This window comes from Rhinolophus sinicus, chromosome 16 (genome assembly GCF_057876585.1).
Source record: "Rhinolophus sinicus isolate RSI-liver-muscle chromosome 16, RSI-T2T, whole genome shotgun sequence".
Taxonomy (NCBI): domain Eukaryota; kingdom Metazoa; phylum Chordata; class Mammalia; order Chiroptera; family Rhinolophidae; genus Rhinolophus; species Rhinolophus sinicus.
In genome coordinates, this window is record NC_142516.1 from 192842665 (window position 1) to 192865951 (window position 23287).

General features: G+C 51.1%; 1 protein-coding gene across 3 annotated transcripts in view; it reads left to right on the forward strand.

Moving 5' to 3' along the window:
- The window catches only part of ERICH1 (glutamate rich 1), a 40743-nt gene extending 17672 nt beyond the window's left edge, over window positions 1-23071 (forward strand). For 2 of the 3 annotated variants that reach the window (XM_074329265.2, XM_088793049.1), the window contains 4 exons: window positions 6943-7077; window positions 16748-17218; window positions 19687-19878; window positions 22542-23071. In XM_074329265.2, coding sequence (XP_074185366.2) covers window positions 6943-7077; window positions 16748-17218; window positions 19687-19878; window positions 22542-22615 — 872 coding nt within the window. In that variant the 3' untranslated portion in view covers window positions 22616-23071. The remainder of the gene's footprint in view (window positions 1-6942; window positions 7078-16747; window positions 17219-19686; window positions 19879-22541) is intronic. The other variant, XM_074329266.2, reaches the window with a different exon arrangement.
- Window positions 23072-23287: the final 216 nt, after the last annotated feature.

The window sequence follows — 23287 nt, forward strand, 5'->3', positions numbered from 1 at the left end:
CCTGCAGCTGAGGCCTCAGGCTGCCGGCACCTACCCGCACAGCCCACCATTGCCCGCTGCAGCTCAGCTCTCATCCGCCTCCTGACTATTCTCAAAGCCACTTTAGGGGCCTCAAGAAAAGGCATTCGGGAACACTGGACTCGTGGAAAGAAAGTGAATTGTTCTGATGCTGGTAACAGATCTCTGAAGTCAGATGTTTTATATTTCTTTGCTTTCAGCAAAATTCAAGGAAAAAAATTGAGTTACTACCTGATGGATGAAGTCCTTACATGTAGATAGTTACAGCTCCCAGACCGAGTTGTCCAACTGGGTGAAACCCAGGGCTTTCTACCTGGGGTGCCTTACAAAGCACGGCGCACACAGCTGCCTGCCAGTCCCTCTGCTTGGTGAGCTAAGGGCATCTCAGTCCCCACAGCAAACATCTGCCCCACCCTCCCCATCTCGGTAAGTGGGGAAGCCCACAGCGTGTCTGTCATTCTCCACTCTCTTCCTGTCAGACCCTGACCACCCGTCTGTCAGCACATCCTGACTGACCCCTTCCCAGTACAAACTCTGTTGGCTTGACTGCTGTATTTTCCTCACCTTTTGAGAAGAGAGCCTGTTTGAGTTGCTGAGAGCATGGATCTTGGGGGTCCCAAGAGTCCAGAAACAATAAGACAACTCTGAGGTATAGGAGGTGGGGCTGGGGACCCCAAGACTGCAAAGATTGTGCAGCAAATGACCTGGATCCCCCTCTACGCGCATGTCGCTATTCAAACAACCGACTCTGGTCTACGTGAAATCTACATGTTTAGAGCAGCTTTGTTCGTAATCACCAAGAATTAGAAGCAACTGAAGTGTCCTTCAGTGAGTGATGGATAAACACACTATGGTCCATCCAGACAGTGGAGTATTAGCTACAAATAAATGAGCTCCCAAGCTGTGAAAAGACATGGAGGAACCTTAAATGTATATGACAGTGACAGAAGCCAGTCTGAACAGCCTCTATATACTGTATGATCCCAACTCTGTGACATTCTGGGAAAGTCACGAGTATGGAGATAGTGAAAAGATCAGTGGCTGCCAGGTGTTGGGTGAAGGGCAGACGGGGAGCACAGGGGACGTCTAGGGCAGTGAGACTCCTCTGTGACGCTGTGATGGTGGGTACAGGTCATTACACATCTGTCCAGACCCACAGAAGGAGAGACACCAAGAGTGACCTGATGTGAATGGTGGATTCTGGGTGGTGACGTGTCAGTGCAGACTCATCAGGTGTCACAAATGTCCCTTCAGGGGGGCTGTTGATGGCGAGAGGCTGTGGGTGTGTGTGAGGGGGGTGGCAAATCTCTGTACTTTCTCTCAGTTTTGCTGTGATCCTGACGCTGTTCTAAAAATGTAGTCTTTGAAATCTTTTAAAAATCACTCAACCTTTGAGGTGCCTGGGTGAGTGGACGATTTGTACAAAGAGGGGGCCGAGCTCTGTGCCTGGGTTGGTGAGGATGAAGGAGAAGCTGGCGTGTGCAGACCCGGGGCCGGGATGGAGGATGACGGAGGTGTCGCCTGGAGGACCTCCAGTCAGGAGGAGGCAGGTGTGTGGGCCAAAGGATTGGGCGTCTGCGCCAAGTTCTTTTTCTCCAGGGACAGAACGCGGCTGACATCTGGCTCCTTCTGTGCGAGGAGCAGAAGTCTGAACGCCCAGCACTGATGTTGGTTGTGTGGACGGAGCTCCATTCATGGAGGAAAAACTAACTGAACCAATTGTTAGTGCTGCTGTCTTAGAAGCACGGGCTCCTGCTTACTCCACAACCAGCTTTCCTTCAACATTTCAAAGGCCTGTACTTATGGTTCTTTTTTAAAATACTGGATTGAAGACCCAGAATTGGTTTGGGAAAATGGCTTGAAGATCACTGTGGCCACCATCAGGAGAAAGTGTGTGTTCACTTAGCCGGTTACTAGCAACTCCTTAAAGCAGAAGAAGTAGGCTCGGGACTCAGCCTGTCCCGTTCCCTGGAATGTGTACGAGGTCTGACAGGTTTGTGAGCTCATCCTAGAAAAAGTGCCACATAGCTCATTGCTGAAGGTCACTACAGTCACCTTCCCAGTACTCCCCTTGGGAAGCTCTGCAGCGACACCAGTGCCTAGTCCACCCTTGAAAGCAATGTTGGAACTCTTTTTCTGGAATGGCCATCAGAGCTGTCGTCATATTACCCTTGGTGTCCTGAATGTCATCAAAATGTCTTCCTTTCAATATTTCCTTTATCTTCGGGTAAAGGAAGAGATTATATGGGGCCAGATCAGGTGAGTAGGGAGAGTGTTCCAATACAGTTATTTGTTTACTAACTAAAAACTCCCTCACAGACAGTGCTGTGTGAGCTGGTGCATTGTCGTGATGCAAGAGCCGTGAATTTTTGCCAAACAGTTCATGTTGTCTAACTTTTTCACGCAGCCTTCTCAGCACTTCTAAATAGTAAGCTTGGTTACCTGTTTTTGTCCAGTTGGTACAAATTCTTAATGAATAATCCCTCTGATACCAAAAAAGGTGAGCGACATGGTTGCAACAGGTTCGCGAACTTAATCGTTGGACCTTGTATGTGGACTCACCTGTCTGTCACCACCCGTCCTGGCTGTCTGCATCCGCTGGGAGGTCCCAGTTACTTGCTTTTGTGCCCTCCTTTGAGAAGACGAGGGCTGTGATGGTCACAGCACCCCCGGGGCCTGGCACGGTGGCTGGCAAGCAGGGTCTGCAGCTCTCCAGGGCCTGAGGGGAGACTGAATGAAGTGGGCGACCGAGCACACAGGGACCCCTGTGGACCGGCTTTAGACAGTTAGCAGTGAGGGCCCCCAAATCCTGCTCCCTCCTGACAGGCTTAGCCTCGCAGGTGTCGTTCACTGTCCCCAGAGCAGCCCTTTGGGGCTTGGCATCCAGAAGAGGAAGCTGAGCCAGCCCAGCGTGTCTGCCCCCAGCTCCTCCAGATCTGTGCCTCCCAGAGGATGCCGTGGGTCCCCGAAGCATGACGCGCCCCAGGGTTGAACCACAGCTGCAGAGTCACCAGGGGCCAATGTCAGAGAAGCCCTCTATCCTTCAGGATGTCAGGTGACAGCCGTTTGCTGATTACAGGGCAGCGGAGACTTCCTGTGGCCACAAGGCCTGCCTCCTCCGGGACACACCAGAACATCGAGTAAGTAAATACAAAAGACGAGAAAATACAACAGTGCACAGCGTGTGGTGGAAGCGCAGACACTGAGCACCAGCGGCTGGCGCACAGTCCACAGACGGCGACGAACGACACACCTGACTTCTCAGGTTCTGGAGCTGGACGTCTGAGGTCCGGGTGCCGCAGGTGCAGCGTCTGCTGGGGCGGCTTTCTGCCTGCAGACGTGGCACAGAGAGGACTGGTGTCCTCTCCCTAGAAGGAGTCCGGCCCTATGGGACCAGGGCCCCACGCTCATGACCTCATTTCAGTAGTTTCCTTCCTCAGGCCTGGTGTCCAAATAGAGCCACCTGGAGTTAGGGCTTCAGCTGTGGATTTGGGGGGCACAGTTCAGTCCACAGCAGCTGCTGAGAAGGAGACTGCTGAATTAGGGTAATGGGGGTCACAGAAGCCTTATTTAGAGGAGCCCTCACTGAGAACCTCTAGAGGCAGACGTAAAGGATGACGCATCCTGGAAGAGCCTGGGACGGAGTGGCCTCGTGTGCGCTCACTGCTGGGAGCCGCTGCTCCGAGGGGCGGTGGGCGGCTGGGTGCTTCGCCGGGACACAGGCCCTCGGAGGGGCAGTGGCGGGGCGGTGGGGCCCACCGTGGGGCCTCCCCATGTTAACCGCTGGAGTGGGGGAGGGGCAGGTGAGCAGTAGAGACAGAGGTGAGCGCTCCATGGTGTATCCAGGAGCCAGGTGACGTTAATATCCCTGCAGGCTGCAGGTAGAGGAGAGAAAGTTGTAAAGACTAGCGGAGTAGCTGACTAGAAACTATTTTGGTTTTCCAAGCAAAAGCACATTTTAAATACAGGAGAGCAATAATGGCATGATTTCTGTTAAGTAAAAAAAGAATTTGGGAACAGACAGAAATGAGTGGGGAACAGATGCCATGCAAAAGAACCACCTGAGTCCTGGAGATATAGAATGATACTGAAATGAAGCACGACCTCTCAGTCTGCAAAGTTCCAGAGCTGACGGTCAGAGCGGCCCAGAGGCACAGTGCATGCGCATAGACGTGGGGCTGCAGGCTGCCTTCTAACTGCTTTATTGAGTTGTCTGTGACCATGAAAGTTGTATCTAGTTATGTTTTCATTTCTATGTGCGTTGTGAACGGATCCTGCCAACCAAGCTGAGTAACACGGGCACCACCTGGCGGGTCAGCAGCGTGCGCCTGCAGGAGTGGGGTCAAGACTTACATTTGAGACCCATCCTCTGAGATCTGAGACAAGTGAGAGAGTTGACAGCTGTTGAGGAGTGCTGAAATGAAAGTGCAGTGAGAGCAGTGAGCAGGGCGAATGACAGCAAACCTGCACTCCAACACCAGGGTGGGAAGCCACAGAGACCACAGGCCCGTGGGGCTTGCTGCCACCAGGCGACGGATGACATGGGGTGGCCTCTGGCAGCAAGGACGGCGGTTGTTGAACTGGAGCCAACTGCCCAGCAGCCACGATCCACGTGTCCTTGAGTGGGTGGGGAGGACATGGGTGGAACCGTCTGTATGGGTTGAAAGGACGGCAGTGTGTGTTGGCGACTCTGCAGAAGCCAGGCCGGTGCTGTGACTCCATTGCCAGGACAGGCCTGGGCAGCATGTGATTTTCCAGCAGCACCCAGAGTGGGGGTGGGGGAGGCAGGTCCTGCTCCTCCACAGCCTTCAGCAGGGTTGAGTGCCTTTGCAGGCAAACACAAGGGCAGGGAGGCAGGTGGGCGTCTCGGCCTGGGCAGAGGGTGAGCGCAGGGAAGAACCAAGGCTGGGTGTCAGCGTGAAGCACGGGGAACCCAGGACAATCAGTGCCCAACAGTTCCTGGAGGTCGAAGAATTAAGTCAAGGTGGCGTGGCAGCGCCCTCTAAAACATGCCAGTGACAGCACATACTGGAAATTCAGAACCACGATGTAAACAAATCAGACTCTTCTTAAACGTCGCCTCCTGTCAGCAGGGGAGGTGGGATTCTGGGGTGCTCTCTCCTGGGGGGCCTGCCCAAGTCAGCGGTGGGGACCCCCAGCCGCGGTCTCCACCATGTGGAGGGCCCCGTGCAGAGCCCCGTGGCTGCCACTGCCCCATCAAGTGTGATTGGTGCTTTCCTTGTTTGCCACCTGAACGGTACATGAACATCTAACTTGTGAAAGGACAAACTGTCCTCACCCAGAGAAACTAGGACAGACGGGGGCTGGGAGCTGTTATGCATTACCTGGAGCCTTACTTTCCGGAACGCACACTGAGGCCCCGGGGTGTTGTTGGACCTTCTTCACTTGACGTCTCCCACTATGACAACTCACTTGCAGGTTAAAAGCCCAGCCTTAGGAGTCAGCCTGTGGTTTCCTAACAGGACAGTTAGTTCCTAACAGGACAGTTGTTCACTAGCAGGTTACGCTCTGAGCTCTTTTTCTGAGATGCGTCACTGTTTCTCATCGCGTGACTCAGCTTTGCTTCCCCGCTACTCCTATATTCATCCTAATAATTAAGGGAACAATGACATTTCCAAATTCTACTTAGTGTCCTTATTAAGAAAGATTTAGCTGATTAAGAGCTTCCAAAAATATTCTGTGAAAAATGATCCAGTGTTGCTATTCCCCGATGGGGATGGCCACTCAGAGGCACGTCTCCACTCTGCCCTGGTCCCTGCAGGTGGCACAGTGATTAGTCAGCTGGATGGGTCACAGTAAGTCGGGAAGCAGAACTCCTGCATCCTACCTTCAAGAAAGTGAAACGTATTGATGGCGGGGAGTTCCAAAGCGTTTCGAGGTTCTTAGGGCCTCAGTAGCCACTTGAGACTGCGTTTAAATGCCTGGCAAAACGTAAATATCTTGACACCAAATGTCTCATGTGGGTACATTGTTCAGTCCTTGTTGTTGTTTTTAAAAATACTTATTTTTCTGTGGAAGACTGATTGGGATACCCACTTGGTTTGTCACCTGCAAGAAGCTTTACTTTGCCGTGTTTTGAATGAAAATGTGAAGATGAAAAAGATTGATACTACCGGTGTTACAGAGTGTGGAGAAGGCCACAATGTATCGGAGAAGCCAGGAAAAAGCCACCAGTGCCTCCCAGGGGTTTATCTGAGGACCTGAAGGGTCGGGTGTGCAGGGTCGTGTACAGCCAGGACGGTGTCACTAGCTGTTCGTGCCAGTGGAGCTGTGGAGCTTACATTACAACCTGCCAGTTACACGGATTGTGATGTAGCCAGTAAAAGGCTGTACATTGGAATACATCTTAACTAGGATTTTATCATACCACATTCACTTTTGAATGATACGCGTATACCCATGTATAATATATAAATGTGTAATTAAATAGTAATATGTGTAGCATGATCCCTTTACGACACGTGTGTGTGTGTCTGTGTCTCTGTACACACAGAATATATATGGGTTGTTAGCACATATGGAGAGAAAGTTCCAGAAGATTATGCACCAAAATGTTAAGAGATTCACGTTGTGATAATGAGGGGTATGTTTTGTGGAGTATTTTTTCTGCTTCCTACTCAAGAATGAGTTGTGTTTTATAAAAGCCTAGAAGTTTACATAAGTAACTTTAGGTGAATTTAAATCATCGTAAATCCTTCGTTTTTCCTGGCTGATTATATAGCTGCCTTGCTCTTCTGGCAAAATGCCTGGTGTGTTAAAATCAGTGTTGCTAATAGTGGCCAGATTTTATGGAGCTGTTTGATTTCATGTCTTAGGCGAATCTGCTCAGACAGCACCCGAGGGCCAGTCGGTCAGATCAGCGTGCAGTATTGGCCAGCCCGCTGTTCCCCGTTTCTCCTGCAGGCGGCGACACTGACGTCCAGCCTGGAGGGCGGCTCTACACTGTGAGTTTGCCCCCAGAGGGGTACGTTCCTGGTCCCCCGGAGCCACACAGTTGCACGAGTGCTGAGAACTCCTCCAGCAGTGATGACGTGGAAGGTAAAGTCAGTCCTCTTGGGGGCAGGGGGGGTTGGGGGGAGGACAGGTGATACCTTCCAGGAGAAGCAGTTGCCCAGTTGCCCAGTACTGTAAATTAACTTTATCTAAATGTGTAGAGGGTTAGTGAGCATGTCACTGCATCGCCACACAGTGGACTGTCATGTGTTCTACGGTCATTAAAAACGATTTTAGAGAACTTGCAGTAACGGGAAAAAGTATTTAGGATGGGAGGAGACAGAAAGTTGGCATGGGATTCTAGCGATAGCTGTTAATATATTAGAAGTCAGCTGTTAAATACGTCAAAATGTTACAGCACTTGTCTTGGTTTTGTAGAACTTTTTTTCTTGGTTTTCCTATTCTTTCAAAGTTTCTGAGATTACATATCAATTTTGTATTCATGGAAGTAACTTATTTTGCATCCCTTTTGTGGAACACGGAATGGCACGTCTACGTTGCTGGTACTTATCTGATGAGTGGGGGAAAATAGCGGCCTGAGTCGTCCCACACTCGGGTGGGTGCTGACGCTGCATGTTAGACTTTCACCTCGAAGTGAAGTGGCAGTTCATCCTGCTCTCATTTTTCATTTCAAAACTTTCCTAAGAGGAATGTGCAGTGTTGAAATAAAGTTTTCCTAGGTGATTTTTAACGAATATAAACTAAGAAACTCTATACTCTAAATCTTAATTCATTTGAATGTTAGGAAAGTGGCTTTCTAGTATGTTGTCTCTCTGACTTCCTGCTTTGTCACTACATGTCTGGTAAAAACATCACCGGAGCTTCATTTTGAGCACTCATTTCTCATGTAGGTTAATTAAAGTCACAGACAGGTGTTTTTAGCTTGTTTTTGTAAAACTATCATTTGAAAGCTTGTTCCACACTCAGTCTGCATTGCTAACATTTGTATAAAACTCCACGTGAAGAAGCTCCTTGTAGAGTTCAGTGCCAGAGAGTGTTGGTTGCCATGAGCTGGTGTCCTCTGCCTTTGGATAAGAGGTGTATTACCACATGCTCTTCTTGTGTTGGCCATTGGCGGACAGGAAGCTCAGCCCTCACTTTTATTGCTGTTCGTTAGTCTCAGTCGTCTCCTCCATCTTCTGACAGGCACCTTCCCCCTGCTTCGCTCACTTATTCCAAGTGTAGGCCCTCAGACGACGATGCTTCTAAGCTGCGCCTTTGGAAGTAGACAGTTCAAGCGCCAGCTCACGCTGATGAGAGCCTGTGCCGGGTTCGTGCGGGGCTGTGTGCTCAGGCCCTGGGAACAGGACGTGGGCAAACAGGGCCCTGTTGGGGCTCATCCCGGTCAGGAGAGCACATGGAGGTGACATCACTGAGCTGGAAAGTTGTGTAAAACAGAGGGAGCCTGGGCGCAGCCCCAGGTGTGCAGAGGGAGGGCACACGCGCGCCATCTGACCTGCTGTCCAGCCCGAGGTGGTCAGCACCTGGAAGGGGCTTTAGGTCCGCCCGCCGAGGACGCTGGACGCGCTGTGCATGCGTGCCTGCTCAGGCGGACGAGCCAGCCACGCGGTGGCGCGGTGGCCGAGCTGACTGTTGCCGGGTGTGCGGTTGCTGAGGGACGCGGTGTGGGAAGGATCTTGGACCCAAGCTGTACCGAGCGGGGCCACCGTGAATTCGAAGAGCAGACGGCCTTTTGGAGTCGAGATTGGGCAGCTCTGGGGGCAGGCTGGACAAGGGAGGCCCCCTAGCAGGAGGGACCGACGTGACCTGACCCCCAGTCAGTTATAGAGGGAAGGAAGCACAGTGACAGGTTCCTAGGTGTGACTGTCAGATTTGGTGACATCTGGGAGGGTGAGGTGAAGGGCACCTTCGGCCTCTGTCCCTTCTGACTCCTCAGCAACTGAATGTGATACTTGCTGCCAGATCGGATGCGGGACTGGGGTTGCTGTGGACGCCGCCCTTTGGGTGGCCTTGGTTTTGACCTTGAGGTGCTTCCCACGCAGAGGTGAAGGTGCCCACTGCCGGCGATCTGTGCCTCCGCTGTGGTGGGCCTGCTGGAGCGAGAGCCAGCGGTGGGGACGTTTGTAAGAGTACAGGCTGGTAAAGTCGCGCAGAGTCACATAAATCCAAAGTATTGTCCCAAGAGCTGCCTGCCGCGCTCATTTCTTGTGGCCGCGAGTCTTCCACTGTCTTTAGGTCTCCTGAAGTCTGACCAGGAGTCTGACCTGCTCCTCAGACGTCCCTACGGCCCCGAGGGCTGCCCCTTTCCTTGTCGTGTGTGCAGACAGGTTGGGCTGAGCGCCGCGGGGAGCGCCCCGGTGCCGCCTGGGGCTGCACTGCGCAGGCACCGACATGGCCTGGGCGGAGCGAGTGGGAAGCGGGACTGCCTTACACTGTCCTTGGGGGCCAGCGAGGCAGCGCCGCACTGAGAACTGGGTTCAGGGCCGCGTCCCCACTGCCTCACGCAGCTGCTTTTCTGTGTATGCTTTAAACTCCCCGCAGCCACTGCGTTTCTTTGTGGAATTCCAGTCTTCTCCAGGTCCCCGCTTTAAGCTCTGCACCCCCACCGTCTCCTCATTCCTCCCTGCGGGAAGGTTCTGTGCTCGGTCAGCCTCCTGGAGTGCCAGTTAGTAACAAACGCATTGGTATCTTTGTGGCTTGATTACTGTTTTGCACATTGCTTCCTTCTGTCCCACATTTTGAAATGCCTTTGGGTAGCGGAACCAAGAATTCAGCTTGTCTACAGAGAGCAACAGCCTTCGCAACCCCTGTCCGTCTCCTTAGAAACAGAACTGTAACTGTGGCCTCACAGTTTCAAAATTGAGCTCCAACACTGAGCCTGTAGCAGCTGCTGAGCTGTGTCTTGCAGCTGCGTTACTGCAAATCCAGGTGAGCCTGTCACAGGGCAGGTCATGGTGCATTGGCCTAGTTTAGTTAAACACGCTTCTCCCACCACGTTCTACATGCTTATCTCCTCTTCTCCCTTAATCACAGTAAATACTTATTAGCTGCCTCTTCCTTCTCCCCTTCAGACACAGTGGCCTTCCTTCTCTTCTAAACAAGTGCTGGTCTGAAAGATGAACGTGACACAGGCGGCGGGCTCCATGCAGCCAGAGATGCGTCCTCTGTCCGGCCGTGGCCCCTCCCGCCCTGGTGGCAGTGATCTCAGCAGCTTTGGAGGAAATTGTGGGACCTCCACGTGGAGGTCTTACCCGTACACGTCTACACAGAAACGGGGGCCTCAGTTTTCATAAACTGAAAAGCTGGCGAGCTTTAGGAAGGGGACTTCCTGTACACACCGACCTGTGGGATTATTAGTTTTTCTCCAATGAAAAGAACTGTTATTGTTTCCCACAGAAATCTTATTGTAGAAAGTCAAGCTTTATAGGACACGCAAAGGAAGGAACACATCACCTAAGAGCAGCAGACACGGCTCAGCAAACGCCCCTAAAGGCTGCCCGTGGGTGCCACACCCACAGCTCCTGGGCACCGTGCTGCGGTCTGTCTGCACGCTGTGTTATAAACCACTTTTGCTGTCGGTATGTTACAGAGGATTTCCCTTTCAGTGCATATATGTGTATTGACACCATTTAGTTAAATAGCTGAAATCTGTTTTAGGGAAGCAGCTTGTTTATATCTAGCCTCCCCTTGTCCCCTATTGAAAGTCCTCCAGAGGCTTCTGTGTCAGCACTGAGTATACACCTCGCACCTAAACACCATGGTGCATACGTGCGCTGGTCAGTTACCTCCTGGACATAACCTGGAAGTGGGAATATTCGCACAGAAGCAGACCTGTGCCTGGATGTAAGGCTCCTGGACAGACGTAAGCAAAGCTGTCGGTTCACATTCCTGAAGGCTGTCGCGGGAAATTCACTCTCCTCCGTGGCCTGGTCATTTTTTGCCTTTTAAATTTTAATCAGTTGTGTAGGCAACGTGTGTCTTACATTTTCATGTGAGAAAATTGTACGTTAGAGAAATTCTTTGTAAACCTAAGAACTGACAGGCTTCACTACAGAGAATTTTAAACTTTTTTTTAATGGCAAAGGCACTGAAAACAAGGTTGGAAAACAAAGCAACAAAATGAGAAATGACAGTTGCACATTCCATGGCAGATAAAAGGTAATCTCCTTAAAAATAGCAAATCAGTGAGGAAAGACCTTCACCCCGGTGGGACAAGCAGCCCTGAGAACGAATGGGAGGAATAAAAACAGCTGCGCGGAGGAGGCGGAGGAGAAGGGAGCGCCCTGCGGCCCCCCTTACGGTTTACGTGAAGTACTTGACCCGCCTGAAACACACGCGTTGGACGGTACCGATCCATCTTTTTCAATAGATTTACCCTTTTAAATCCTATACCTTTTCTTGAATTATCTATTAATTTTCCTTAATAGTTTTTGAAAGCATCTTTATAACAGACCAAATTCCCTCTTACGCTTCACCTTTTTCTTGACTCTTCTCCTCACTAATGTTTCTAGATCCGTGTCCCTTACTGGCTGTACCCCTGGTGTTCAGAGTTGGCTGGGCTTCTCTGTGCAGGACTTTCTCGTGCTTTCTTCGCAGGCCGTTTGGTAGCTCACATCCCAGCTGATGGGACAACCAAAGATTCCCTTCACTCATTTGCACCCCCTTCCCTGGGGCCGTCCAGGTCACAGAGCCAGCACATGTGAAGGTGACACTGTTCCAGGAGGTGCAGGCTGCCTGGACTTCAGAGCCTAAGCTGCCTCCTCCCACCCCCCCAGCCCCGTTCCGTTTTCCCCTCTGTTCTTTTCAGAAGAGCGCCATCATGAGTGACCCCAGGTTACACATGTGTAAGTGATCAGTTAGCAGCACCTCACGTCACTCGCTACGTTTCTCTGGCCTTTCCCAGAATTGATCTCTGTGTGTTTCATGGTGGCTCCCACTTGTCTTCAGTTTTTGTAACACACTTAATGAACTTTAGTAGACACCAAAGCTGGATGGGGCTGGAAGTCTGGCAGCATGTAGTCTCCACGCTTACAACTTCAGTAACAGCAGCAGAGCCGCCGGTGAGGTTGCTGGTCTCCTGGGATGTCCACCCGCTGAGACGGCCCCACTGTCTGGAGTAAGAAGCACCTGGCAGAGCCTTGGATGCAGGGCTCTGTCTTCTCTTGAGCAGTGGGTGTGGGTGAGGCCGTCCTCCCAGCCTCCTGCAGTGTCCCCCCCCCTTTCCTCCATGTTGCAAGCTATGAGCTCAGTGTCTTCTCTCTTGGGGGGTGGTCTGGCCACCACCACACCCTCTTCTGAGCACTGTTGTCTCTGCTACTGGGGGCGCCCTGGGTTAAGACCCAGGTTCAGGGAACTGTTAAAGCTGCGAGTAAGCTGCTCCCCGTTTCTTTATCTGTAGGTGAGACTGTTACAGGAACCATCTGCAGCGTCTGCCTGTTACCCAGGAGGCTGTGGCTCCCCCTCCTCTGGGCGACCGCCCTCTGCCGTCCTCGTCCATGGGTGTTTTTTCTACAGTAGAGTGTGCTTAACGCTAAATTGATTGAGTAATACCGTCTACTGTGACCACTTACACCTCTGTGACTTTTCCATGGTCTATCTCTTGGAGGTCCCTGCTTTTTCTAGGTTATTATAACATATTACTGTGGTTGTGGTTTTAGTTACCATAACATAATAATGGCTTGCAGAGCAAGAGGTGTCTGGAGTTTGCATTTCCTAGTCACCCGCCCCTGCGCTGAACCTGCCTGGTGGCCAGTCGGTGTGTCTTCTGCCCCCCGGGCGCCTCCCAGCGTCTCCCTTCATCCCTGCCACGTGCCACGCAGGCTGCGGCCTCGCTGAGCCCAAGTGAGAACTCGGTTTTGTGCCTGCATTTCTCAGCGTACCCGGAACCTAACTGCCGTTTTGGCTCTACGTCCCTCTCTAAAGCCCCCACCACATTACGATGGCTTCTCGCTCGGCCGCTTCTGTCATCAGTGACTCTCTCCTTCGCAGGTAGAACATGGGGTCCAGTGCAGGCACTCCCCTCGCAGTTGTCACGAGAGACGCAGAGTCCCCTGTTTGGCTTTCAGCAGAGTGACTGTGGACGGGCCCGGGGGAGAGCTGGGGACCTAAGTGGGGATGGCTTGTCTCTGAACCTCCCCCCCACCCCAGCAGCACCCCACCCCCGTGCCATCGGGCCTCATTTTGTTGCTCCAGATGCTTCCTCTCACTCCTGGAATTCTCGGGCCTCCTGGGGCCCTGAGCCCCTGGGCCCCGTCCCCTCCCATTGTTGACAGTTGTGCTAGACTAGCCCTGACACATGGCCCTGCTGCTGGCCTGCTCTGCGAGGACTGACGGGTTTCCCTGTACTTCCCACGGCCTGACTTCATCAGTGCCCCGCCCCCAGCCCAGCCTCTGGGTCCCCTCCGAGCCTCTGCCTGCTGCTCCATCGGCCACCGCGGGACCTCTCCCTGAGCTGACCTGCTTCCCTTCCCCAGACAGTTCTGGGGCTCCTTCACCCAGCCTTGCTGCTGAGGTGGATGTGCCCTCTCATCTGTGTCTTGCTTATCCGTGTAACCCGTCCTTTTCTTATCACCCCACTGAGCTCCGACTTGCCAGACAGCAAAGGGCCCAGGTCTGCAGCCCACAGGTGACCGTGTGTGGTGTCTCTCATGCCTCTGACGGGGCTGATGACCATGGGCTAGCAAACTGGACCGTCTCCCAGGGCTCATTGTGAAGCCTGTGTACCCCAAGCACGCCAGCTTTTCCTTCCCTGGGGCATTGTGCCTGCTGCAGTTAAGACGTCAGTCAATATTTGGTGAACCAAGTCAAGTAATTATTTACAGAAGGAAGGCAAGTGGCAGTCCTCGCTCCTACTTCAGAACCACAAGTGGCTCTGGCGGTATTGACGTTTTTTGTGTTCAGATAAAGCTGCAAAGTCATTCAAATCAAGTCGTTTTTATGGAAAGCTGTTATGACTATTCTAATAGCAAGCACCAGTTGAAACAGTTATTAACTTCGTGGCTGTTGGAAGCATGAGCTAATGCACATTTCTAATGTGGATTCATTGTGCATTAAATACCATCCTTTCAATGTACTGTGGCAGAGCTGGGCCTTGGTTCTGAGGCAGATGGGTTTCAGACCTTATTGGCACCGCCTGGCCTGCAGAAAGCCTGGTCCACGGCATGGTGGAGCCTTCCGGGGGATCACTGCAGTGCCTAGCTGGGCCTTCCAGCTCATCTGATGAAGAAGGTATGCTTTTCGCCAAAGCAGCCAGAGTCCAAGCAGAGCCGGGGGCGGGGGCCACAGTCTACACATGTCACGCTTGCTCAAGGGTGTGATAAAGTCGGGGTCAAATTAGTAGTTTGTTCATTTTCATTCTGCTGATTTATTGAAATGCGACTTAAAACATTTATTTATGTGAAAACCTTTCCTTTCTCATGGGTTGAGTGCAGGTAGCTGAGAGGGACAGTGGAGATGGGGTCACTCTCTCTTCATAACCAATAACCTTCGCACTTAGAACACCTGCCTCAGCTGCATGCATCTGTCAACATGGGAAATAAACAAATACATATAAAGTGGACAGAGGAACTGAATAGACACTTTTCCAAAGACACGCAGATGGTCAACAGGTACATAAAAAGGTGCTCAACATCACTAACCATCAGGAAAGTGCAAATCAGAACCACAGTGAGCTGTCACCTCACACCTGTCAGAATGGCCACCATTAAAAGGACAAGAGATAAGAAGTGTTGGTGAGAATGTGCAGAAAGGGGAACGCTGTGCACTGTTGTTGGGGAGGTGGGTTGTGCAACCATTGTGGAAAACAGTATGCAGGTTTTTCAAAAAATAAAAAATAGAATTACCATGGGCTCCAACAATTCTACTTCTGGGTATTTATGAGAAGGAAATGAAAACAGGGTCTCTAAGAGATACCAGCACCCCCATGTTCATTGCAGCATTATTCATAATAGACAAGATACAGAAGCAACCTAAGAAAGTCTCAACTAATGGATGGATAAAGAAGACGTTATACACACACACATTGTGTGCACAGTGGAGAAATAAGCAAATCCAACCATTTGCAACAATATGTGTACGGGTTAGTGCAAAACAACAATGTCCTGAATTTGAGGCAAACAGTAGACGAAGTAATTTGAAGCATCTGATATCATTGTATTTTAACAACTGGCCCTCATATGCATGGTTTAGATCAACCATGCATATGGTTAGTGTTTTATTTAGCATCTAGAGGTCCTCTGGAGCTGAGGATAATTATCACGTGCATTTGTAGCCCGAGCTCTGAATGTAGAATAAACTCTCAGTCCCTTTGAAATACTGAGCTTATTTAATGTAATGTGGTACAGCTGCGAGAATTGGAATAATCTGGAGACTGGCTATTTTGGGTATCTAACTATTTCTACGGCAGTTCTTCACCACGTAGGTGCCAGAGAGTAGCGGGGAGAATTTTCACAAATTGTGGTTATTTTTAAAATTAGTGTGTCTGAAAGGTATGTTTTGAGGATGGCAGCTTTTCAAAATTAGTGTGCTTCTCAGATTATAAATAGTCAAACCTCTGGTTCCCTAATATAAATTTTCCCATAGCGTTTCTTTGCTTGAGGGTATGAAGAAGGTGAGCTGTGATAGGTGGGAGAAGACGGAATGTTCTGGACTCTGGGTCTTGGAGAGTTACTTGGAGGAGCTACACCGCCAGTTCTGTTGTGAAATGGAAGGTCAGGGCCAAACTGACAAGATATGAAAATCATGGAAAATTAGCACTAAAGGTACTTCATGTTGTAAAAGAACCTTGTTTTTGAGGGGCAGGGCCTTGAAAGAATAGGAAAGAATATCAAAGTAAAGATTTCAGTTGTTTCCGTAAAGCTCTGCTGCTTGGCGCGGGACTGTCCAGGCTGAGGGATCCAGGCTGCCTTAGTTCACACACTTTACTCCTGTCCAGTATCTGAGGTGACCAAACTGAGCCCAGGGGCAGTGACCCTCAGAACACCCCAAGTCCAAACAGTGACCGCTGCAAGCTGCCATGTTAATGACTTTCCTCTGATGACTGTGAGAACCCACTGGCGAACTTGGGAGGCAGTGGCGGGGCCACGAATGTCTAGCAAAGACAGGTGGGTGAGGCTGTGGAAACGGTTGGTTCTCTGTTCTGTGGAGGCTGGTAGCTGGGTGCTTTTCTGGCACATCAGGCTGGTTACAGTGGCAGCAAAGACGGGAGCCAGATGACAGAGTGACCGCAGCTAACTCAGCTCCCTGTAGTGACTTGGAGGGCCCAGAATGGGGATGGTAATGCCGCAGCACACTGTTTAGAACCCAATTCTTACCCCGACTGGGAATTAGGGAAGGCAGGCAGATGGTGCAACTGAGGCCCCAGTGACCACAGCGCATGCTGCTGTTAGAACCGTCTGTTGGTTGACTGTATGGGGCGGCCATAGGAATGAAATTTTACTCCCAATATAATGGCAACATCTCCTACGTCCTTAAAAACACACCATGTGTCATGATTGTAACAACTGTGACTGTTAACACACCCGCACGTGCCTGTTCTTTTTAAGAACACATAGGCTCTTAACTTGTTTTACGTGAGGCCCAGAGTCCTTGGTCGTGTAATTAGATGACATGCAGCTGAGAATCACTACAGTAAATATTTTAAGTGCCTTTTCTACAAAAATTACAAGATCCTAAAGGAAAATGTGTTATAGCCGAATATGTTTGTGATGGTTTCATTACACAGAAAATGGTTGTATGTGAATTTTTGTTTTTATAGATCAAGGCCCTCATGATCAACCAAAGAGAAGAAGAATTAGAAAACCTAAATCAAGGAAAAAATTAAAAATTCCCAATAATGTTCCTATGGAACGAGCAGAACTGGAGAAACAACAGAGTCTCTTACAAGAAAAACTGCAGCCACGGCACACAGGTGGCCCCACAATAAGCAAAAATAAAAAAAGGAAACTGAAAAAGAAACAGCAAATCAAAAGGAAGAAAGCAGCTGGCTTACTGACGAGAGCCTCTGGTGTCAGCTTCACGTACCAGCCCGAGGATAGCAGCAGTGAGCGAGGAGACACGAGGGACAGTGATGGAGAGGAGGTCACGGCCCCTGAGGGGGACGCCGAGGAGCCGGACGTCGCGGGCGCCGAGGGCGACGCCGAGAAGGAAGGTGGTGGAGGCACCAATGAAAAGGCAGATGGTATCCTAGATTTTCTGAAGTCAACACAAGAAATTTATTTTTATGATGGTATGTTTTTTCCTGTTTTTCTTTTGAATAATGGCATCTACTTATTTGGAAAGATGAGCAAATATAGTATTTAAATGTTTAAAATACAAAACATGAAAGTATTCAATAGTAAAAATAAGTCATGAGTTTTGAGGCAAATATCAGAATATTTAAGTTTTTCTCCCCGAAGAGCTGACTGGCTCTCAGCCCGGGGCAGAGCCGGGAAAAGCCACCAACGGCCATAGAGGCGGGGCTCCCAGTGTGGGCGTGGCCTCCTTCCCACGCGCGGTTTTGGACTATGTTGGAATCAGCTCTGTTTCTTAAGAAAAGAAAAGTCAACCCAGATCGATGGCTTTGATGAGCTCGTTCATTTTCTTCATCTGATAGAGACGTAAACGAGCTCTCACCTTAGGATACATTTCTCTCACTCCCCCACGTACAACGTACTCACTTGAGATTTGTCAGTGAGGGTCTGCGTAACTATTGGTGTTGATTAGGAGCTGAAAATAAAAGCCAATGTATTCTAACGGGTGATCATTCCTTACACTGTATCCAGCTTCACTAGCAGCTGACTGACCAGGAAGAGGCAGGTGCTGGCTCAGCCCACACAGTCACAAGACAAAGGTGCTCGGAACACCTAGCGGGTTCAGGGAAGCCTGGTGGGTCCATTCGTCCCGACCCAGCAAGGCTCTGATGAGGGTTCTTGGGGACAAGAGTGAGAAATACTGGCCATGTAACAGTCTGGGAAATAAGGAACAATTTAAACAGTGGTGCGAGATGCCCCTATTAACAGATCAGTTGTAACCAGGAGATGGTCACAGGTGACTCGAACCCCTGCCTCTGTGCATGTTTGTCGGTACTTTGTATTAACAAAATGAACACATAGTAAGTATCCAGATGACACTGATAGGCAGACACAGGTGGTGACACGCAGAGCAGAAGCAGGACTCAGGTCTGCGCGGGATGGAGAGGCTGTGGCAGACGGCAGCCCTGCCAAGAGCTAAAGTGCCAGTGTGAAATGTTTGTGGGACCTAAGAGCAGCTGAGAAAAGCTCCCGAGAGGACAGATCCCAGAGGCACTGAAACCACGAGCTGAGCCAGAGTTCTGTTTGTCACCTTTTCCCTTCAGGGTGTTGGCAGTTCTGGGTGTGGGCATTGGGTGAGGGGACAGAGAGAGGGCCAGCGGGGCCCTGAGAAGCACCCCAGCCAGTGAGCTCTGGCAGCCCCACGGGTGTAGAGAGACGATGGCCGGAGGCTGGCGGGACTAGAACCGACATTGTCATCTTCCCTTCAGAGCCATTGCCAAATCCTGAAGCTGTGCAGGGAGCTTCTGAATCCACCGTAGACATGAGTCCGGAGCCCACAAGGGTTGACCCGACGCTTGAGAGCAGCACGAGGAGCTCTGCTCCGAGCGTGGCAGAGGTGGCCCACGAGCTCTGAGCGGGTGGACCCAAGGTAGACAGCGGCTCCACACACGCAGCCCACTCCCCATCAGCACGGCCGCGGTGGGTCAGGTTGGCGTCCCCCTGTCGAGCTGCCAAGCAGAGGCAGGGGACCCTCTCTGCTGGGAAATGCCACTAGCCAGAACTGCTGCCTGTGTTCATGCGATAAAATGAGGCAGGCCTGCCAGACACGGGAGCACATAGCCAGAGCCATGAGAGAAAAGGAAAGCAGAAAGAGCGAACAGTGTGGAAGGTGCTGCCAGACAAGCAATTGGAAGTAGCTGTGATTCTGATGTTCAAAAACAAAGCGATTGGAGGATTTCACCAGATAATTTGAATTTATTAAGATAATTAAATGGAAATTCTAGGCCTGAGAAATGGAATAACTGAAACTAAGACCTCAAAAGATGAGTTTAAACAGTATGAGAGAGTAACTGGGAAGATGGGCCCCAGGCAGAACCAGAATGAAGGAGGGGGAGGTGGCAAGTAACAGCCACGTGGGACGCGGGCCACAGACCCGGGCAGATGGTGGCACAGGAGTGACGTTTAAGGAGATGAGGTTTTCAAAGTTGGTCAAGGCCACAAAGTCAGCTTCGGAAAGTCCTGTGAACTGCAGGCAGGGCTAATGCAACACAGCACGTGTGCAGCACGCAGCTCAGTGGTGAGACTGAGGCAGAGGATGGCGGTGCCTACACAGGAGCCACCTCAGGGGCCACCTGGTCCCTGCTGTCCCTGGTGTGTGCGGATGTTGGCCCCAGTCGGCAGAGCTGCTTCCTTGTCCGGTCCATGCGCTCCGTTCCTGACTTCGGTGGCACGCGCGATCAGAGGCTGTTTTACAAGCCCGGGTGCACGCGGCGGCTGCCAGCCCGCACCGGCGCTCCCCAGCGGCGTTCTCCTTCCCCTCGCCGCGTCCTGCCCTGACTGCCTGTCCTGGCGGTCCCTTGTGTCGCAGACACCTCGTCTAACTAGACACGAGGCTCTCGGTTAGTGCACAGTAAGAGACAGGCGTATCTTCGGTTCACGACAATAAAGTGTCCACCTGCTTTAGGTGCCGCCAAGGACTCTGACCCTGTCTCCGTGGAAACCACCGAGGAGCTGCTCCGATGCCTGGAAGCCGGCAGCGTGGCGCCCTCGGACCTGCTGGCGCTGGGCCGCCTGAAGGCACTGCTGCTGCTGCGGGACACGGAAAGCCTGCGGGGCGCCCTGGACGCGCTGCCCGGGCGCTGCGCCCTGCCGCCCGGTACGTGGCCGCCTGCGCGTCTTCCCTTCCCGCGGGTGGGCCGCGCGGGGGCACATGTGGGCCCCGAGCACCTTTCTGGCACCGCTTTCCCTGCGCGGCGCTGACAGGCAGGTGACACTCAGCCGAATGTCAGAGGTTCCGCAGGTCACTTTGAGGGACGCTCGGAGGAGTGTGGTGCTTGGTGTTTGTCCTCAGAAACCGAATCTAGCGGGAGTCAAGACTCAGGTATTTGCTACGCCGATGGCGACTCGGGTGAAACGAAGGAAGCAGCCGCAGTCGGCACTGGACGACTGGCCGGTGAGCGCGGGGCTGGCAACGCGCAGGGCGAGGAGGTGCTGGGCCCGGGGACGGGCAGCTGCCCAGGAATGCCCACCAGCTCGCTGGCCAAGTGCCGGCGCTGCCCCGCGGCTGTGCCCTGGTCGCTGAGGGGCCCGGCCTGGGGTCTGGGTTCCTGGGCCGTGCGCTGCGCCCAGCGTCGCGTCCCCGGGCAGCAGGACGGGATGCAGGAAGCGCTGTTCGCGCCGAGGCCGAGGCCGACGCCCGCAGCCCAGCGTCTCCACTGTGGACGAGGAGTGTGGCCGGACGCGGGCGCTGGTCCTGGGGGCTTGCTGTGTTGAGAGAACCGGGGCTGCTGCAGGGCGTCAGGCGACAGGTCCCACCGCGCCTCGCAAAGCGTCCCCGCCGTCGTGCTCAGGCAGCAGTGCGGTCGCATCTCAGGGAGGGGACAGAGACCATGCCCCGCTTTTGCCCGTGGGAGGAGCAGGTGTGGGTGGGGACCGATGCAGTGGGGCCGTGGGCTTTATCAGGCCGGGATCCAGAGGGCAGAGGAAACAGGTGCTTGCGAGGGTCACAGGAAGTGGGACTGCAGGAGGAGGTGGCCCAGAGGCGCCACTTTTCCAGCTGGTGTTTTGGCGGCTGGTGGGAATAAGGCTGAGTGCAGCCCACCCGGCAGGGCCGGCGGCTGCCACCCGCGATCGCCCTGCTTCTCTTCCCTTGGCTTGGTCGTCAGGCAGTCAACAAACACACTTAGCGTCCAACAGTGAGGTTTTAGCTCAAATAGCACGAAGCCAGTTTTACCGTTACACTAATGCCAAGGGTTTGTGAGACTGAAAATAAATCCTGTAAAATTTTAACTTTTGTTGTGTTTCTCACACTGAAGACTTTTCTGATGCATTGCTCTGAAATGCAGCAGAAAACTTTAGCAGCGATCAGAGACTTAGCAGAAATGATTCTCTGGGTTCCTTGTGCTAAAATCCTGGGACAGGTTCAGTCTGTGAAGCGCCACTTACTTCCAGCAGTCCGCAGAACGAAAATTTACAAATGACGCACTTTTCTATAAAAACAGAATCTCCTTTACTTCATGTACGATATCCTTTTAAAGTTTTTCTAGGTCAAGTTATGTTGTAAAATAAAATTTTGCAAATGGCGAACCTTTGTTTTCAAATACCAGATACGACTGGTGAGGATTTTATCAGGTTTTGGGTGGTTTCCCTTTTATGAAACCAGCTCAGGTTTCTTGGTAGAAGTGTGTCCACCCGGCTGGACAGGCATGGAGATAATAGTGATTTAAAGGTAGGTAGAGGGTAGTAACTCCTCTATCTCTGCTGGCTCAGTAAATGATTTTTCTAATTCATGGGCGTTCATTTGACCAGGACCACAGACAGCCATTCACAGGTGTGGCGCACGTGCTCTCACAGCATTAGCACAGAGCCCATGCTCGGTGACTTTGGCCCCTCACTCACGTACTACGTGTCATCGTGCACATGTACACACACAAATCATACATGCCAGCCGCCATTTACTGAATGTTTACCACGCTCCAAGCACGGTGACGCTCCTCTGACCCTCTGCATGTGTGAGGTTGTGGTCCCCTCCCCAGAGGAAACCAGGCTTGCAGGGCTTGGGCAGCTGGCCTGGGGCAGGACAGCACTCTGCAGGCAGGCCTCTGTTTGCACTTGGCAGTGGGCCAGGACCCCTCCCAGCGGTCCCCAGTGTCTGCGACGAGCAGCCCCTGGGCAGCCCAGGACCTGAGCCCGGTGAGGGGGGGCTGCCTCGTGCCCTCCACGGTTCATAGCCTCACGAGCAGAAGACCCGACTGTTGGTGAATCCCCGTGTCTTCACAGTCATGCAGCCTGACTGCTGGCTGTAGCTGCCCTGACACAGAAAGGGGGCAGGTGATGTCCGAGACAGGTTACCCATGGAATATGCTGTGTTTGGCTGTTCCTGGCACAGCCTTGGCATTTGCGAAATTTGAATGCTGTGTTATCACATCATCATCTCACTTAGAATTCTACTCTCACTCGCTAGTTTGTTCATCTTTGACCTAAATTTCTATTCCCACTTCATTTCCATTGGTATATGGTTTTCTTTGAGCTCAGACGTTAAACATTAATGTTATACTGGGATATTCTGCAGTTCAGGCTCAGAGGACTCGTAAACCTATGGGGCTCACGCCCAAGTAAAATATAAATATTCGGAGTTTATCCATCTTTTCTGTCATATTTGTTATGTAATGTGTGAGTCACGATGTGGAGGTAGCTGTCAGCGTTATCTTTATACCAAAGTTGTGTTTTGTTAGATTGTTTCATGGTTCATTTTGGGCCTGAAGGGTATTATCTACAACATAATTGATAATTTGTTTTGTTTTGTTTTTTCCCTTGCAGACCATGTCAGAGTGATCTCAGCTTTCTTTAATTACTGGATCACACATATCCTTCCTGGGAACAATAGTGAATAAAATAAGTACATCTACGTACTTAAGAAGAGCTAATATTTAACAAGAAAATATAGAAGAGAAATGTGAAATGGACAGAGACTTAATTCCTTTCTTCAAAGAAGATGAAATTCCCTATAATTTTGTGACCCAAAGCCTGGGTGGGAACTGTGAAGCCGTTTCTGCCACATTATTTATTGATGTATTTATACATACTGGGAAGATGTCGTCTGAAACTTTACATGAGAAATTGTGATAAAATTAAATAGAACTAATAAGAGTTCTTTGTATATTTTGGATGTGTATCCTGTATCTGATATATAATTTTCACTTTTTAAAAATTGCATATGTCTTGAATTACTACCCAGTAATTCTTTTTGTGATTCTTATAAAAGTTGAAAATGGACATTCTGTTAAATTGAATGAACTGTATAGTTTGAAGCTGTTATATATTTTTATAAAGTTTTAAAACATGTTGTATCTGGAAGTCTTTGTTTTCAGAATGCTTTATGGGTGATAAAATGCCATGGTGTCAGTAGTTTGATTCTGGTTGAGTTTATTATTTTCCTCTTTCCTGCTTTGAGAATGACACCAAGAACGCTCCCTCTTTTGTCGTGGAGGTGGTCCCCGAGTTCTGAAAACCCATCAGTCGGTACTCTTAGGAGGGCACTGCCCCACCTGTGCAGGTATTCTTTA